This window comes from Nelumbo nucifera, chromosome 6 (assembly GCF_055504915.1).
Source record: "Nelumbo nucifera cultivar China Antique chromosome 6, China Antique-T2T, whole genome shotgun sequence".
NCBI lineage: Eukaryota > Viridiplantae > Streptophyta > Magnoliopsida > Proteales > Nelumbonaceae > Nelumbo > Nelumbo nucifera.
The window spans coordinates 40986049-41006070 of NC_142654.1; the positions used below are offsets into that span (position 1 = coordinate 40986049).

General features: G+C 37.5%; 1 protein-coding gene across 1 annotated transcript; it reads right to left on the bottom strand.

The window, feature by feature from the left end:
• Positions 1 to 1234: 1234 nt before the first annotated feature.
• On the bottom strand, positions 1235 to 19944 carry LOC148790795 (uncharacterized). Its single transcript, XM_088890181.1, has 2 exons — positions 17867 to 19944; positions 1235 to 9691 (listed from the first exon to the last, which is right to left on the bottom strand). Exon 2 carries the CDS (start codon positions 7416 to 7418, stop codon positions 6501 to 6503), a length of 918 nt encoding a protein of 305 aa, XP_088746307.1. The 5' UTR covers positions 7419 to 9691; positions 17867 to 19944; the 3' UTR covers positions 1235 to 6500.
• Between the last annotated feature and the right edge of the window lie 78 nt (positions 19945 to 20022).

Here is a 20022-nt window from a genome sequence, read left to right on the forward strand (position 1 = left end):
TGCAAATCTAACACTCTAGGAAAGAGGTTTTGAGTTTTAGTCATATGGGGGGTGAAAGAAGGCTTATTTCAGGGAAAAGAAGCTTGGTTTTCACCTTTATTTTTTCAATTTTTGGCTGTATCTTTTTCGTTGATACGCTACCAATACACCTCGATACACCCCCAATACAGCCTTGATACACCCTTGATAATGCCCCGATACGCCCCTGATACGCCTCAATACGGGTCCGATACACATGAAAAGAAGGTGAAATGTCTGATTTCCATGTGTATCCCGTATTTGATTTTGAAAGATACTATACGATACGCCCGATATGGGCATATCATATCGAAATTTTAAACCTTGCTTGCAACTAATTATATCAAGTCCTAAAAAAGACAAAAACAAGTTAAATGTGTTGGAGCTTGATATCTTCCTTTCTTCTTTATAGTTTTCTTCTTTCTTGGATAGTTTTCAATCTATCATCTAATCAACTGCTCCTTTGCACTTCATATTAAAAATTACTTCTTTAAATCTTTTGAGCTCAATTGAGGATTCTTTCTCTGCAGTTGCACACTTATCAAATTATTAATACTCTCGTTGAGTTTATTATCATAAAAAGGCATAAGGTCAACAAGGAATTACAATGTGCCATAACAACTAATGCATTTAGAAGACACTAGCAAGTGCACTAGCCGATCAAGTAATATAATGATGAGTAGAGTATCGTTCCCACGGGGATTGATCCAACAACTACTAGTACTGAATCAGCCTTTTGTTATCTAATAAAATCGAAAAATTAAAGAAAGAAAAACTTAACACCTAATTAGCAAACTACCCTAACCATTCTCGGATCAGACCACCTTTAATGATGAGAAGAATTACTGCATGCAAAAACTAGCAGAATTAGTTTAGCAATTAAACCATTAAGCTGTCCAACTGAAGTGAATTTAGTCTTGGGTTGGCTAACCCTAATCGTATGAGTAGCCTTTCTCGAGCACAGCCCACTCTATCTATGAGCAACAATTCATATATCTCTATCAGAAATTTAATCGCCATAGATGCATTAAGAACAAAGAATTCGACATAAATTAATTCTAGTTGAATGACTGCCAACGAATCATGCATATTATCTCTAAGATGCATTCAATCTATTTTCTTGATTAATTGATCTGATTACCTAAACCCTTTCTCAAGCAATCCAAGAAACAAGAATAATTCGACGAAGATTACTCTATTAATCGAAAACCCTAATCAAGAAATCCCAAGAATCATAGTCAATTGGATCTGCTTAAAAGATTAATTACATATCAAAATTAAAATCCATCATGATTCGCATAACAGAAAGAAGAAAAGAAAATTTCAACAAAGAAAAACCATGAAACCCTAATTGAATCTAGGTTACCGAATTCGCAAAATCAAAGAAGAAGACAACCTAAGATTTCTGCATCAATCTTCGATCTCCTCTTCAATTTGCATTCAGCAGCCTTCTCTCCTTCTCCAACACTTCTTCTCTTTGATTTTATCTTCAGGGGTCTGAACCCTAATTTCCTCTTTTTCTATTCTTTTTATACTCTTCTTTCAGCCTCTCTCCAATTCTCTAAAGTCAGCCACCTTTTAGAGACTCCCTTAGGGCTGCAGTTGGGCTGTTGTTGGGCCTCTCTCCTTGTTGGGCTGAACTGCTATTGGGTTGCTCTCCTTGGTGGGCCGAACTGTTGTTCTCCCATAGGGTTTTGGTTGGGCCTTTCTTCTTGATGGGTCGAACTGCTTCCCTTTCAGCCATATCAACATGCCTTCACACTCTCTTCACCCTAAACTGTCACAAACTCTTAGTTTCCTGAAATTATGCTCAATTAGGGTACAAACCATTGAAAATCATCATCAAAACCATGTATAAAGCAATAAAAATGATGTGTAGAATAAGCACACATCAAACACCCCCACACTTAAGTTTTTGCTTGTCCTCAAGCAAAGATATTACCCATAAACTGATTATTCCCCATATTATTACCATCTACCAAATGAAATTTAGGATGAGAATGCATTAAGTGGTCGGAAAACCTGCATAAACATTCTGATTCATCCCCATGATTGGCCACTCTTACCACATACATAAGAACAAAGAAAGGGAGAACATGAGATTCTTCATGCTCCAGCACTCAATTCCATTCAATATGTATAGCCTCCTTGACCACCAAAATCAACCATCACCTCGAGCTTGGTCTCAAATCCTGTCAATGCACTAAATTGAATTTCCAACTATACTTTTGTCCCTTTGAACCTCAGCCATCATCGAATTCTTTTCTTTCTTTTGTTTTTTTTTTTATGTGAGTGCATTTTATGCTCCATCTCACACGGGTCACACGCTAGAGGCAGGTAACAATACTCATATTCCAAGTTGCTAGTTTTACTATTCAACTTGGAATAGCGGAATTGGGACTGAACTCATATCATGAACCACTAGTTTTACTATTCAGTTCATGACAATAGAGTAATTCAGACTTTATCCTTTCTTCTTCTCTTTTCTCTTTTTTTCTGAATCAATTGTTGAAGTTCATGCATTAACAGTTCATGATGTTCACTAGTAACTCGAATGATCATTAAGATTTCAATCAAGTGCACTATACACATGAGTAGAGTTAGTGCTAGTCGTGATGAAAGTCCTATTCGACTTCCTCATCCCCATGTATTGTGATAAAATTGGATAATTCACAGGAACAAATTCTAGCACTTACAGTGATTTCCTTCGACTTCATCATATTCCCTCTTGGAATTCACCTTATAGACAGCAATAATATTAAGGGAATTTCCAGTTTATATAGTCTATCAATGCATTCATGTATTGGGGTGATTGAGGTGCATAGCTATAGCCTCCCCCACACTTATCATGAACATTGTCCTCAATGTTCGTATGGAGAAAGTGCAAAGATGAATTTAGCAAAGTGAGTAGTGGGACTTTAAGCATTTGAAGGGGTTTAGAGAACTTCCCTGAAGAGCATTCTGAAATCTGGAATGGCTCTTTGGTTTGGACCCTCTAGCTGCTAAGATCAAAAGAAACTAGGAGGAGAGAATGAGAAACACTAGGGAGAATCAATAATCTACAAAATTAACACCCTAAAAATCGAATGATACGAAAAAAAACAAAAAACAAATAAGCAAATAAATAAAAAAACTACTCATCAGTATTGGGTTGCCTCCCAATAAGCGCTTGTTTTCTGTCTGAAGCTCGACATTCCAGTGGCATCAACGGTCATCTAGGTATACAGTTGATGGGGTAGGCACCGTTCCATCCACTATATATGGTTTGAGGCGCTAACCATTGACCTTAAATGTGCCCTGTGTCAGGTGCGTCACCTCTACAGCTCCATGAGGGAAAACTTGTGATATGGTGAAAGGTCTAGACCACCTCGATTTCATCTTGCCTGGGAACAACCAGAGGCGTGAATTATACAATAATACTTATTGTCCCACCTGAAAGTCATGCCTCAATAAATTCTTGTCAAGCCATCATTTGGTTTTTTCCTTGTAGATCTTGGTATTCTCATAGGCTGCAAGTTTGAATTCATCCATCTCATTTAGGTGCATTCGTCTCTGTTCACCTGCAACCTGCAAGTCAAAATTTAATAGCTTCAGGACCCAATATGTCTTATGCTCAAGTTCAATAGGTAGATGACATGGTTTTCCAAAGACCAACCTATATGGGGACATGTTGATGGGTGTTTTGTATGCATTCCTATATGTCCACAATGCATCATCTAGCTTGACTGACCAGTCCTTCCTAGACGAGTCTACCATCTTCTCCAAATTTCTTTTTAGTTCCCTATTGTCTAATTCGACTTGGCCACTGGTTTGAGGGTGATATGGGGTTGTTAATTTATGCGTGACACCATATTTTCACATCAGCCGCTCAAATTGGGTGTTGTAGAAATGAGTTCCCCTATCACTAATTATGGCGCGAGGTGTGCCGAATCAAGTGAATAGCTTTTTGAGGAAATGCACTACTCTCCTAGAGTCATTTGTGGGTAAAGCCATGGCTTCCACCCATTTGGACACATAGTCAATAGCAATTAGGATGTATTTATTTCCAAAAAAAATTGGGAAGGGTCGCATGAAGTCAATACCCCCATACATCAAAGATTTCACACATTAATATATTAGTGAGAGGCATTTCATTCTATCGAGAGATGTTACCTGTCCTCTGGCATTGGTCACATGCAGACACATACCTGTGAGCATCCTTGAACAAGGTGGGCCAATAGAAACCTGATTGCAACACTTTGGCCATGGTGTGGTTGGCTCCAAAATGGCCTCTTGCTTCCCTATCATGGCAATATCGGAGTACCAACTCCATCTCCTCGTCGGGGACACACCTCCGAATGATCTGATCTGCACAAAGTTTATACAGAAAGGGGTTCTCCCACAAATAGTGTTTCACATCAAAGAAGAATTTCTTCCTCTGCTGATATGAAAGATTAGGATGGAGAACGTTTCCAGCAAGATTATTGGCAAAATCAGCATACCAAGGGGATGTATCTACCTTAGTGTAATAGAGTTGCTCGTCCAGAAACTCATCTCAGAGGGTGCTAGTTATCTTCCCTTCCAAATCTGCATTCTTTAACCGAGAAAGATGATCTGCAGCTAGGTTCTCGGTACCCTTCTTGTCACGGATCTCAACATCAAACTCTTGCAGCAACAGGATCCACCTGATCAGCCTTGGCTTTGCATCCATCTTTGCAAGTAGATGTCTGAGTGTCGAGTGATCTGTGTACACAATAACCTTGGACAAAATCAGATATGAACGAAATTTATCAAAAGCAAAAATTATCGCTAGTAGCTCCTTTTCTGTCGTGGTATAATTCTATTGAGCTCCATTCAAGGTCTTGCTAGCATAGTAAATCGGCTGAGAATGTTTGTTTACTCTTTGTCTGAGAACAGCTCCAACTTCTGAATCACTCACATCGCACATCAACTCAAAAGGGAGTGTCCAATCCGGTGCTATTATGATCGGGGCATTAATCAGCTTGTCCTTCAAAATGGTGAACGCTTCTAGGCATTCCTTTGTGAATTTGAAGGGCACATCCTTTTGCAGCAAATTAGACAATAGCTTATCTATCTTGGAGAAATCCTTGATGAACCTTTTGTAGAATCCTGCATGTCCCAAGAAGCTTCTCATAGACCGGACGGATGTTGGTGGGGGAAACTTCTCAATTGTCTCCACCTTGGCTCTGTCGATCTCAATCCCTTTCTGTGAAACCTTATGGCCAAGCACAATACCCTCTTGCACCATGAAGAGAAATTTCTCCCAGTTCAGCACTAGATGGGTTTCCTTGCAACGCTTGAGTACCTTTTCCAAGTTGTGTAAACATGTGCCGAAGGAAGAGCCAAAGACTGAAAAGTCATCCATGAAAATCTCCATGAACTTCTCAACCATATCAGAAAATATCGCCATCATGCACCTCTGGAATGTTGCTGGAGCATTGCATAAACCGAATGGCATCCTCCTGTAAGCAAAGGTACCATAGGGACATGTGAAGGTGGTCTTCTCCTAATCTTCCAGTGAAATCGAGATCTGATTATAGCCCGAGTACCCATCTAAGAAACAACAGAACTCATGTCCGGCTAGCCTCTCTAGCATTTGATCGATGAAGGGTAGAGAGAAATTATCCTTGCGCGTGGCTTCGTTTAATTTTCTGTAATCAATACACACTCGCCACCCGGTAACCGTCCTAGTAGGTATGAGTTCATTCTTCGCATTCGGTACCACAGTCATGCCACCTTTCTTCGACACTACTTGTACAGGACTCACCCATGAGCTGTCGGAGATCGAATAAATGATACCTGCGTCTAACAGCTTAATGACTTATACCTTCACCACATCCTTCATGTTTGGGTTCAGACGTCTTTGGGGCTGAACCGAGGGCTTGCTTCCATCTTCCATCAGAATTTTGTGAGTGCATATGGACGGGTGGATGCCCTTGATGTCTGCTATCTTCCAAGCAAAGCTGTCTTGTGTTCCTGTAACACCCGCAACAGTTTTTCCTTCTGCAAAGGAGTCAAGGCTGCTGATATGATCACTGGTAGGGCTGAAGGTGCTTCTAATAAGGCATACTCCAGATGCGGTGGGAGTTGCTTCAGCTCAAGGGTGGGTGGCTCTTTGATTGAAGGCTTGCTTTCCGACATTGAGGGTCTGTCCAAGCTCTCCAACTTGATGAACCCCTTCCCTTGAAACTGCGGATTGGCATTCAAGTACACCACCATGCTTTGCATCTCTTCGTTTTCTCCCATTATGGTTTTTCCTTCTTGTATGCATAGCTCAAGGGTATCGGCCAACCTGTTAACCTAAAAACAGCCACCAACCGCATAATCAATGACATCTATCATGTAACATGAATCATCACTAGAAGGTGCATGTTTCATAGCATCAGACATTTTAAAAATTACTTCCTCATCTTGAATTCTACGGCTGAGTTGCCCTTGTTGGACATCAATCATTGCCTTTCCCGTAGCTACGAAGGGTCGCCCTAGGATAAGTGGACATCAACGTCCTCTTGCATGTCTAACACTATGAAATCTACTGGAAAAATGAATTTATCAACCTTAACAAACATGTCTTCTATGACTCCCCTACGATGCATGATGGACCTATCAGCTAACTGCAACGCAACTCTAGTGGGTTGGGGTTCACCCAACCCTAATTTATTAAAAACCGAATAGGGCATCAAATTTAAACTATCACCTAAATCACACAATGCCTTGTTAATTTTCAAACTATCTATAGTGCAAGGAATAGTGAAACTCCCTGGATCTTTCAGTTTCTGAGGCAGCTTGTTGAGGAGGATTGCTGAGCATTCTTCATTCAATGCAACTGTAGTCACGTCTCCCAGTTTCCTTTTGTTCGCCAATATTTCTTTCAGGAACTTTACATAGTGTGGCATCTGGGATAAGGCATCTGCAAAAGGAATGCTAATATGCAAACTTTTAAAAATTTCAAGAAACTTACCAAATTCCTTTTCCATTTTGTGTCGCTTAATCCTATTAGGAAATGGTACTTGCGACTGTTGACTTGTCTCTTTCTTTGAGTCAGACTGCTCTTCCTCTTTCTTTTCGATTTCTAGGGGTGTGCCCATCTTGCCTTCTTCCTTTGTTTTCTTCTCCACCTCTTGTAGCTCCTTACCACTCCTCAAGGTAATGGCTTGCACCTGCTCTCTTGGATTTGCTTCAGTATTGCTAGGTAAAGCACCTTGGACTCTAAAAGATATCATTTGTGCCAACTGCCCCACTTGAGTTTCCAAGTTCTTGACCAATGTCTCTTGGTTCTGAAATCTTGTTTCCGCACTTGCTATGAACTTGATCATCAGCTCCTCTAGATTAGATTTCTTTTCTAGATGAGTGAAATTTTGATGGAAGGGTTTCACCGCATTTTGACTTGACCAAGACATATTAGGTTGATTCCTCCATCCGGGGTTGAATGCACGAGGGTACTGATTACCTCGTTGCCTTTACAAATTCCCTACGAAATCTACTTGCTCGTGGGACTGCATGAACTGATTTCCAACTTGACATTCAGTGCTGATATGACCTCCCCCACACCATTCATAGACTACGGTTTGAACATGCATGGCTACCAACTGCATTTCATCTATCTTCTTGCTAAGGGCGCCGATTTGTGCAAATAGTGTTGTATAGGTGTCTACATTGTGAAGACCGGGTTGTCTCCTAACTTGGGCTCTCTCGAAATGCCACTGGTAGTTGTTTGCAGCCATCTCCTCAATGAGTGCATGGGCAACTTCAGGGGTCTTGTTATTAATGGATCCTCCAGTTGCAGCGTCCATAATAGTCTTATTTGCTTCGGTTAATCCGTTGTAGAACGTCTAAAATTGGAGCCATACGAGAAGTCCATGATGAGAGACCTTCCTTAGTAATTCCTTGTAACACTCCCATGACGCATACAATGACTCCCCGTCCTACTGAGAGAAGGTGGTGATATCATTCCGCATCTTCGCAATTTTGGATGGAGGGAAATACTTGGATAGGAAGCGGCTGGCCATTTCATCCCAAGTAGAGATCGACCCAACTGGTAGAGAGTTCAGCCAAGTCTTATCCTTGTCCTTCAATGAGAACGGAAATAATCTGAGCCTCACCGCATCATCACTAACTCCGTTGTGCTTGAATGTGTCACATATCTCCAAGAAGTTGGCGATGTGAGCATTCGGATCTTCATTAGCTAGGCCGCAGAACTAAACTGTATTCTGGCATCTGAATGATTGTTGGTTTAATCTTGAAGTTGTTAGCAGCTATTGTTGGTCTCACAATGCTCGAGGCTGCCCTGGTGAGGGTTGGTTTGGCATAGTCCATCATGGTCCTTTGCTCGGCCATCTTTGTACTTCTAGCTTTCTCTTTCCTAGAAGCTCTAATGCAACGGCGAAGAGTTCATTCAATCTCTGGATCGTAGATGATGCTCTTTTTTTCACTTCTGCGTGTCATAAACTATACAAGTCAAAGTCATAAAGATATTGTTGTTGTGATAACCCCCGGCAACGGCACCAAAAACTTGATGCGTTTAGAAGACACTAGCAAGTGCACTAGCCGATCAAGTAATATAATGATGAATAGAGTATCGTTCCCACGGGGGTTGATCCAACAACTACTAGTACTGAATCAGCCTTTTGTTATCTAATAAACCGAAAAATTAAACAAAGAAAAACCTAACTCCTAATTAGTAAAATACCTTAAGCATTCTCATATTAGACCACATTTAATGATGAGAAGAATTACTGCATTTAAAAACTAGTAGAATCGGTTTAGCAATTAAACCATTAAGCTATCCAACCGAAGTGAATTCAGTCTTGGGTTGGCTAACCCTAATCGTATGAGCAGCCTCTCTCGAGCACAACCCACTCTATTTATGAGCAACAATTCCTATATCTCTATCAAAAATTTAATCGCCATAGATGTATTAAGAACAAGGAATTCGACAAAAATTAATTCTAGTTGAATGACTGCCAACAAATCATGCATATTATCTCTAAGATGCATTCAATCTGTTTTCTTGATTAGTTGATCTAATTACCTAAACCCTTTCTCAAACAATTCAAACAATCCAAGAAACAAGAATAATTCGGCCAAGATTACTCTATTAATCGAAAACCCTAATCAAGAAATCCCAAGAATGAATCACAATCAATCGGATCTACTTAAAAGATTAATTACATATCAGAATTAAAATCCATCATGGTTCGCATAATAGAAAGAAGAAAAGAAAGATTCAACAAAGAAAAACCATGAAACCCTAATTGAATCTAGGTTACCAAATTCGCAGAATCAAAGAAGAAGACAACCTAAGATTTCTGCATCAATCTTCGATCTCCTCTTCAATTCGCATTCAGCAGCCCTCTCTCCTTCTCCAGCACTTCTTCTCTTTGATTTTGTCTTCAGGGGTCTGAACCCTAATTTCCTCTTTTTCTTTTCTTTTTATACTCTTCTTTCAGCCTCTCTCCAATTCTCTAAAGTCAGTCACCTTTTAGAGCCTCTCTTAGGGCTGCGGTTGAGCTGTTGTTGGGCCTCTCCATGGTGGGCCGAACTGTTGTTGGGCTGCTCTCCTTGGTGGGCTGAATTGTTGTTTTCCCATAGGGTTTTGGTTGGGCCTTTCTTCTTGATGGGCCGAACTGCTTTCCTTTCAGCCGTATTAACATGTCTTCATGCTCTCTTCACCCTAGATTGTCCCAAATTCTTAGTTTCTTGAAATTTTGCTCATTTAGGGTACAAACCATTGAAAATCATTATCAAAACCATATATAAAACAATAAAAATGATGTGTAGCATGCGCACACATCAAACAACTAATGGAGAATTTCTCTCCTTATTTTAAGGCTCTAACCATCCTATCTTAACAAAAGACAATCATAATCTACTTAATGTACCATTCCCTATTTAAAACTCTTTACTTAACCACCAACTTTCCATATTACAAGGAATTCCCTAATTACCCTAACCCCATGGATCTAGGCCTATTTATTGGACAAGTAGCATTCAAGAATGCCACATCGCCCTAGGCACTAATGAAGTTAAAGGTAGCTTTAATGGTATTCTTGCATTTGTAGCCATATTGTAGACTCAAAATAGCTAGAAGCTCCTCAAACTATGGTTGAATAACTCAACAACATGAGGGATGTAGCTAAGGAAGCACTAGAGATGGAGTTAATAATGTTAGGGGAAAATGGAGAATGAATGGAAGCATGGACCATGATTAAGGGTGTCAATGAACCGGTTTTGGATTGGACCCCATCTAGTCCAAAATCAATTTGGACGAATTGGATGAACCAACAAGACATATTGGATTGGACCAATCTGGTCCAAAATATTTATTAGATTAAATCGGACCTGGTCCGTTCATAACAAATTTATGTGTCAATGGACCGGGTTGGATTAAGCTAATATCTAGTCCATTGATATAAGATAAGAATATATGTGTCAACGGACCGGGTTTAGGTTGAAACCAATCTAAATCAAAATGAATTTGAACAAATCTAGACATTGAATTGGACCGTTCCAAATTGGTCCAAAACATTCATTGGATTGGATTGGACCTGGTACATTTATAATGGACTCACATTTTACTGTATTGAATTGGACCAAATCCAGTCCAATTGACACCCTGTCCATGATGAAGTAGATGAGCTTAATATTCTTACAATTGCTGCACACTGTATCATGAAACTTCTTCAAGGGTTGCGCTACTATAACCATGTAAACCGTGTTTACACTAACTTTCAACTACTAGCCACGGAGGTACAAATGAACCACATACCAAGCTTCTCACCATAGGCATGTTGACCCAACACTTAACGTCTATGCTCAAACTGGTCGAAAGATGAACATCCTTGGCAAGGGAAACAACCTCTCTTAAAGTTATTGATGATGTTTTTGTGAGCAAGATCTTTGTTCATACCGCTTCCCAAAACTGTCACTCTTAGGGGGTGTTCTATTTTTGAATTTTGAGAGGGGGGAAAGTTGGTCAATGGGACTGGGGTTCCCATTGACCAAGAATCCTATATTCTTTTTTTCAGATTTATGTGGAGACCAGGGAAAGTTTATTTTCCTAGGTATGCCCATCTCCTAGGTGGGTAAATAACTTTTCCACCTAAGGGGAAATTGCCAATACTTAAATGGGACAAAAAATGTCCCTTTTAATAATGGATTTTTATAGCTAAAAATGGTTACCTTATTTACATGAGAAATTAAAGAACATGGATAAATGCACTTACCCGGGTAAATGTTTCACAGGAAAAACTTACACAGGTAATTGCATTTACCCGGGTAAATAACTATCCGAAAAGCGAACAGGGTCTTACACTCTTATTCCAGCTAGTGGCACATGTAAACAAAGAGCCAAGGGTCATTGACCACCCAAATCAAATGCAACATCTGTAGCTCTAGCTACCATCGACATCCTAATGGACATGATCCAGGCTATAGATTGATTCATGTGCCAATTTTACCCTTGTCATAAAGAGGCTCATTCCTTTGGTGCAATACCACAACGATAGTAATGTTCTCAAGAAAATCCACCAAAATGTCCACACCTCGATGACTATAAACCCTTGGACTAGTCAGGCTTAAGCAGCTAAATGATCTTCCTCACAACAACACAGACTTCCAATTGGTGGAGAGGGACTCGAACATCTGCATCATTTCTCTCCCTCAGCTTCTCTTTGTTCGCCACTAACAACTCAACCTTTCTTTCCAGTTGTAAAAATTGGCATTCATAACCAGAGTTCATTGTTTTCTTTTATACCATTTGTTTTGTGCTTGATCAATATGTCAAAAGCTTTAAGATTGATGAAACACATCAAGCCAAACACTTTAACACTTGGGACTGTAATATACCACAACCAACATCTCAGTGTAGCTTCACTCTAGGTAATTCTCATTCTAGCGACAAGTAGCCCTCTTCACAACAGCTCTCACTACGATGGTAGGTTTCCCTTTTACACAGCTCACACTTTGGTGGCACTGGGAAATTTTTCTTTTGACAGCTTTCACTTTGCTCTATGCCATTTGTTATGTGCTTGACCAATACACCAAAAGCTTTAAAACTAATGAAATGCATCAAACAAACCACTTTAGCATTTAGGAACCGGAACATAAACATTATGTTGAAACATCTAGATGATAACAATAAATCAAGAAGCAATTAAACATGGTTGATCCAAAACCAAATGGTCTCGATTGAGGGACTGAACAAGCCCATGATGTTCATGAATCCCACTTTTCCTTTCTTTAGGCCAAGAAAGCAAATCCATAATTAAATACATAATGGCATAAATAATTGCCGCCTCAACAAAGCAAGATTCATATATTCTTCATGTTGCATTTGGAAATTATGCAAATGGAGTGTAAATACCAATTCAAGGTAAATTTGCACTCTGGTTCACTTTTGCCAATGTTTGGCAATATTACATTTATGCATTGACAAATGACAGAAAACACATTTTCCAATACATATTTATATTGATAATAAGATGTAAAATTACATCAATAAAAAAGAGGGAGAATGACCGATTAGCCCAAGTCAGAATTCTTAGCCCCACCATACAGGGGGATGAATCTTGACCATGGATTGATGTCAAATCCACAAACAGGATGTGGTTTATGGGGGGGGCTACTAGTAGACTATGGGGGGCTGTAATTTCAGAACTTTTCATTGGGCTACAGTGTACTTCTCTCTAAAAATAGAAGTAAAGTTACATTCAAAGTGAGCTTTTGATAAAAAAAAGGCTTATGCTTTATTGGAATTCGTGTTTGCATCCATTACAACCAAGTCTGTTTGGTAAAAAGATAAATTTGTCAATGCAAAACTAATCCAACTTTACAATTTATATGAACCATTTTACACTACATATTTACATTCACACTTATTTGCATCGTTTTCAAAGGCAGCCTCAGCATTTACTATTTTGGGCGTAAAAATTCACATATACTTCACTTCTTATCCCATTACTATAAACAATTAACTTTGGGTTAACCTTTCACAGATGAAATTGAATGCAAACTGCAACCCAAGACAGTTTTCAATTAAGAAAAGGTGTTAAACACTTTGATCTCTTCTTTCAGGCTTTCAAACACTTTGGCATAAGGTCACCTGTCCAGTGTTCAAAAATTCCAACTCAGTTGCAACCAAATGATTAGCCCATCCCTCGTGCACAAAATCCCACAAAATAACTGTCCCATGGAACTGTTCATAAACAAAACAATTATTTGAGAAAAAAGCCATAAAGAGCCCAAAACATGCAAGTTAATCGAGAAATAGTATAATATGCAATTATATCTCAAATGGTTCGAAAAATCAATGTTAAAAGATGATAAACTGGTGAATTGATGCCCAAAACAACTTGAAAAATTGTCAGAAGTTAATACACAAAATCGGAAAACTACAGGAAAAATCTGAAGCCAAAACAGGTTCTAAAAATCCTCAAATCGACCCATTAAGGCTGCATTTGGAAACGATGTAAATAAATATGCATACAAATATGTAGTGTAAAATGGTTCATATAAATTACAAAATTGGGTTAATTTTGTACTGACAAATTTACCTTCTTACCAAACAAACTTTTACCTATAATAGATGCAAACATGAATTCCAATAAAACATATGCTTTTTTTTTTCAGAAGCCCACTTAAATGCAATTTTACTTTTTTTTATTGATGTACTTTTACATCTTATTATCAATGTAAATATGCATTGGCCTGTCATTTGTCGATGCATAAATGTAATATTGCCAAACACAAGCAAAAGTGAACCAGAATACAAATTTACCCTGAGCCAGGATTTACACTTCATTTGGATCATTTCCAAACGCAACCTAAAGATTCTGGTTTCATTGAAACGGGTCAAAAAAACAAGGTTGTGGCATAAGCCAAGGTGTGGGGACAACACCAATGGATTCAGAAGTTGCAAAAACTCCTAGGTACCAAATTTAATTGAAAGCGAAGCATTATGGGCCCTAAACCAACCCCACAAAGATTCTTGGTCCGTCCAGAGAATACACTCATCAATCAAATGACCCAAAACAACAAAAGTCGTACAAACTCAACCATCCTATCCATGATTAGTCAATACAACAAAATGTCTTTAACCCATTTCTTCCAAAACAATTCAAAATCAACTATTTGACCACAAAAATATTACACTACATTCCCAAAGATATTGAATTTAGGATGAAAACTAAGATGAGGCTTCAGGCTTCAGAAATGGGTTTGCATAAATTAATTACAAATAAAAAATTTTGCCTAAAATTAGCTGTATTACAAGTTATCCCATGCAGACTGTCAAAATGCAAGGCCCCTTCCACTTGATGGCTACAAACCATTCTTCACAAATCTAGGAGCGAGGCCATCCTAACCATAAATAAAGGCTGTGAAGCATGAGGGCTATTCTATCAATGAATTAGGAAAAACACCAGAAAAATGTCTGACTTACAATCATGCTTCAAAAACATATAGCTAAAGAAAAACACCAGCAAAGGCATTGATATGGTAGGTGTTTGGCATTGGTGCTGGGAACATCTCACTGTTTCTGAAAATATTGGTGCTGGACATGTGGAGTTATAAGTACTGTTTTCTCATTGTTTATTTTTTGTTTGAAACCGATGCTGCCACATAGGCTTCTGAGAAAACAACACTGGTTTTGTTTGGTACCAATGCTGGCAGCAATATTTTCAACATGGTCTATATTATTCAACGTCCAAGATGATGCCACATCATTGCACTGCTGGCAGAAATCCACCGTTTTCTCAAAAAACATTGAATTTGGCACTGCTCCAAACTACACTTTCCTGATTTCCAAGGCATGGTCTGGAGCAGCATTTTTTTCTGAATAAACGGTACCAAACAAGAGGACATTGTTTGAAGTACCGCTTTCTGTGATGTGGTGCCTACGTGGTGCCATTTTCTCAGAAAATGGCATCGATGCCAAACACCCACATGATGAATCTAGGGCCCATGCCCTGGGCATCCAAAGGTTCAATTTTCAGTATTATGGATGGATCTTAGGCCCATTCATGTTCATTTGCTTAAGTCTTCCTTTTCAAATGACAAGGGCTCAAAATAACATATGGGCAACCATCAATAGCCCGTAAGTTATTTATTATAGGCATCAATTCAACATCCTCTCTAAGACTGACATTGATCCAACTCTTTTTCTTTTAACTTTACATAAAAAATACTTATTTTCTTCCTTCAATGTCAAACCATCTCCAATTCCTATCATATTTAGAATCCCAAACTTTCTCTGCCAAACTTCATTCCGAATATCCATCTAAACCCTAATTTTTGACATTTTAATAAAATTTGTCACAAAGAAAACTTTTCATCCTTCTGTGGAAAATCTGCTCAAAATGATCTGAAATTAAATTGGACCATGCAATCCATCATTCTAAATATCTCTAAAAATTTTCATTGAAGAAATTCCATCCCTATTCTTGGATTTTGAATTTTCTATTTCCACCCTCCTATGGAGAATAAAACCTCACTAACCATTCTTAACCCTTGCTTTTAGTTACAAAATCACCCCTAAACTCTTCTTAGCCCATGTTTACCCTCCTAGTTTCATCCTTGGTCTTTAAGTCCTACATCAATTAGGTATTTGAGCTTTCGTTCCTACATCAAGAAAAGACCATCTTACATTATTAGCATGCACCTGCTATACTATACCAAAATGTTTTAATAGATTCATAGTACATTTTGTTGCGTACTATCATAGTTTTAGTATTCCAAATTATTTTATTGATTTGCATCTAAAACATTGCATTATAAAATAACCATCTAAAGCATACTGAGCCAGTGTCCTTCAAGGTCATGCTATATAGATTTTGGGGTTCCCTCAAGCACCAAAGTTGTACCCTGAGGTTACAGACTAAGGCAATTCTGTATTTCTACAGGTACAACTACTTGCTTTATTTTGTTGAACTGCATCCTTTTTTCTTATTAAGTTATACCAAAAAAGAAAAAACAATCTATGAGATTGGATGTTCAATTTCTAGAAATAAGCTTTATAACATGAAGATAAAAGGTTACGATCTCCTCATGTTACCTGGATATGACATGGACATGGGGCATGGCTGGATACAATATTGGATACAAAAATTTACACTAAAAATTTAAGTATTTGACACAATACAGCACCCTTGTATAGGTATCTAGGTATCACAGCAATATCCCCTTAAAATCATGTAAAAAGTAAGAAATTCACTCTTACCCTAAGGGTATGTTTGGTTTGAAGGAACAAGTAGGGAAAGGAAGGGAAAGGTGGAGAAACCTTTACAAACCTTGTATAGGTTTCCCCACCTTTCCCTTCCTTTTCCTACCTTTTCCTTCAAACCAAACATAGCCTAAGTGCATTCCATTATATAATTCATTTTGCTTTCATTTCTCCTTAGCTCTATAAGTCTTCTAGTTTTACTAAAAATCGTTTATTCCATGTTAATAACTTTAGAATTTGATAAATAATATTAAGAATATAACCCCCATGCTTATAATTAGATCTTAGGTGCTACTGTAAATATGTCACATAGATTCATCTATGGCTACTTTAGAATTGTTGATCTACTTTTATCTCCGGGTTGTTATTTCTAGTCTTCATCATAAATTTACATCTAGTAACATGGTTACAATTTAATTAATTTGAGAAGTATGCAAACCCATCTAAAAATGTGGTGATATAATACATGTTAAAGAATTATCTAAAATGTTGTTTCTGGGTCTACAGATATCTCTGTTTTAGATAATTACTTTGTAAATGTAGAGGATGCAAAAGTAATGCTTATAGAAAATAAAAAAGGAAAAAAAAAATGCCCCTTGAAATTTTGGCCCAATCCCACATATTATTTACCAAACAGATCAGGTGACAACTATGAAAGCACAGACTTGTAGGCCACTGAATAACAGTCTCTTTTTTGTTATTTTAAGTCATATTCTAATGCATAATACAGATATTCAAGAAGACCAGAGACAGAATAATATTATGTATGAACTTTTTTTTGATATAGTGTTTGGGAGTTCTGACTTGGAACTATGTCAGAAGCTGGCAGTAAATGGATCATTTTCCTCCCTATATTTTAATTTCTAGATGGAAATTAGGGACTTAAACCCTAAACTTCTTGCAACCAACTATGGACATCATCAACACAAAATGATAATAGTAGCAATAATAATGACCATTGTTTAAATTATTTTATCTATTTATATATTTTATGTTTTCACAGCTTGAATGTATTTTTTAGAGGCCAATGTTCCAAATTCCCTACTTGAAGGAACCTAGGAGTAGTTCCAATATGTGATAAAACAAGGAAGAGTAGATTAAGATGGTTGGGGCTAGAAGAGATCTGTTACAAGTTGAAGGGGCTTGAGATGCTATCAATAACGACATTGGTTGAAGTAATGGAAAATGATTTAAGGACACAATTTAACAATGTATATGACATTGAACAGGATGGAACCAAGGATTAAAATATTGATACGCGGTGCATACAGATATGGCCAATACTCATGCTTTTCTGGCTTTTTTTTTGTTTTATAATAATCAGGGGGTTGGGGAAGAGGTCTGAGACCTTTAAATATTTCAAAAAGTCTGCGTATTGGTGTATCCAAGCATATTTGGGTACATCAATATCGATACAATACACCCCGTATCTGGCATATCGTGTCAATGCTTTAATCCTTGGGTGGAACCGAGGAAAAGGATTCATGTAGTCAACCCCATATAGTTGGAACAGGCTTAGATGATGATGATGTTGGTAACCCTTGGTCAAGGAACAGCCAAACCCCCTATAAGGCTATAAATACTCAAGTATGCTTTGACACAAAGAACCTCAAAGATATAATTCATTACCTTCAAAACATAAAAGGAGAGAAAAAACCAGGTGCCTACATCATATGCATGATGCAACCCACTTGAAATTCCACTATATGTGAAAAGCACCTACTCTGCAAATGCATGAACAGAGCAAATAAAAGGAGTTCATTACAACATGGATTGAGAATAGAATGTCACCGGTGATAAAAAAAACAAGTGAAAAGAACAAAAGAAACAAACTTAAAATCATAGGAACAAAACCAAGTATCAATGGGTACCAAGGTTTTAGGTGGTGGAAATATGACGAAACCATAAATCATAAATATCTGAGTAATCACTCTTCAAGGCACTGCAATAAAAAAGAAGGGGCTACTGGTCCTTTGACCTAGGGCTATAAAAGGATAGGATTTGAATTGAATCAGGGGGGATTTGGATTCAGTTCAAGTATTTGAAACAAACCATATATCCAATATTAATTAAAAATCAAATAAAATTCTTGTGTTGAGTCCCAAGTTCAAATCCAACCAAATATTCTGATGTTTGAAAACAACAACTAAAATCACTAAAAATTGAAAAATTCATGTAGGAATTCTAATTATATAAGCAACTATTTAATCTAAGAATAGTCAAAATTACATAACAAGAGGTTTGTCGGTTCAACTACTTACTTGTATAAGATTTGTGCTTTAACTATTTGTGAGAGTACAAAAGTTCCACTTAGGGTTTTAGCTCTTTTATGATATACCGAAAGCTCTGCTCTGTCAAATCAGAGATGCGTTGAGAGATCAAGTCATAGAATCTGTGGTTTTTGGAAATTTTTTTAATTGTTCAGATAAATATGGACCGATTATGAAATCTGAATTATTCTTCTATCAGATAAGAAAGCTTAAAAAATCCAAGATTTAGTTGAAATCATGGCAGAGATAAATAAATAAGCCTTCTTAATTCAATGATTTCTGGAGTTCATCCGGCCTTTGATCGCTCAATCTTCAAATGTTTGATTTCAGACAGCTTTCAAGAGGCAAGAACAAATCACTTCGAATACTGCAATGTAATTCTTTGATACTTCTACATGTAGTCAGTTTGAAAAGTATGGAAGTTGTTTCTCTGGCAGACTCAGATCCGTTGTCTGCATGGAAGAACCACTGTTGTTGTCAGAAGTTGAATGGATATAGTGTTTCTGAGTGACAATTAAACATTATATGATGCTCTTTCAATATTTACATCAAGCAGTTCTCTATAGTGTGCAAAGGAATAGAGTTGTAAGATGACAAGGACTTAATTCTGTTCTGAAGCTTGTAGGATCAATTAAAAACAATACAAAGATTCAAAAAGATACCTGAAAACAAGAACTTCTGATTTCCATATATTTCCAGAGAAAAATAATATTCCATATTGTTGAGGGGGATAGAATAAGAACAGATTTCCAAAACAATGCAGCAGATTTCTAGGCTAAACTATTTCTAAATTGATCGTAGGTAACAAGGAGCCATGAAATTTATTGAACAAGTGTACAGATTATTGATGAAAGTAAAATTGACTACCTACAGTCCTAATAGGTATAATTCAGTTGCATCCATTCATTTTCCCTCACTTCACATTGGTTAAACTGTCAAATGAACCAATAAATTGAATTTTTTAAATGTTGGAATGGTTAAAAGAAGTATTTGGACAATATTTGGTTTCCTTTGTTATTTACATCAAAACAGAAAAAGAGATGGAAATAATAGCTGAAATAAAAGAAATGTTGGTATGGTTAAAAAAAGCAGAAAACAAAGTTTTCACCATAAAAGAGATGAATAATAGCTGAAATATTTCATTCTGAATCTGAATTAATCTTAGGACCTAATACCCTCTGATATGTTTTTAATTTAATACACCCTTCTAATATGCTGACTGAAAGATTTATCAACACAACCAGATCTCAAGCATATTAAAGTATTGAACTCATGTGGGACGGGTAGATTGTCCCACAATTTATATTTAAAACTCAAAACCTTAAGTTTTGGGTTGGAACTCTAACCTCATTTGAAATGGTTTAAACTTGATATTTGACAGATAAGACAAAACATGAATGCTGGTAACTGCTGAAATTGGGACTTGGATTTTAGTATTTTCAATTGGTCTGAAATCATAAGATGCAAATTGTTCTGTACAAGGGACAGCTTTAGGAAAGTTTAATAGCACATAGC

What these genes read in the sequence shown, in the direction of transcription:
- LOC148790795 (XM_088890181.1), bottom strand. Translation starts at nt 7,418, where the DNA reads ATGTCTTGGTCAAGTCAAAATGCGGTGAAACCCTTCCATCAAAATTTC.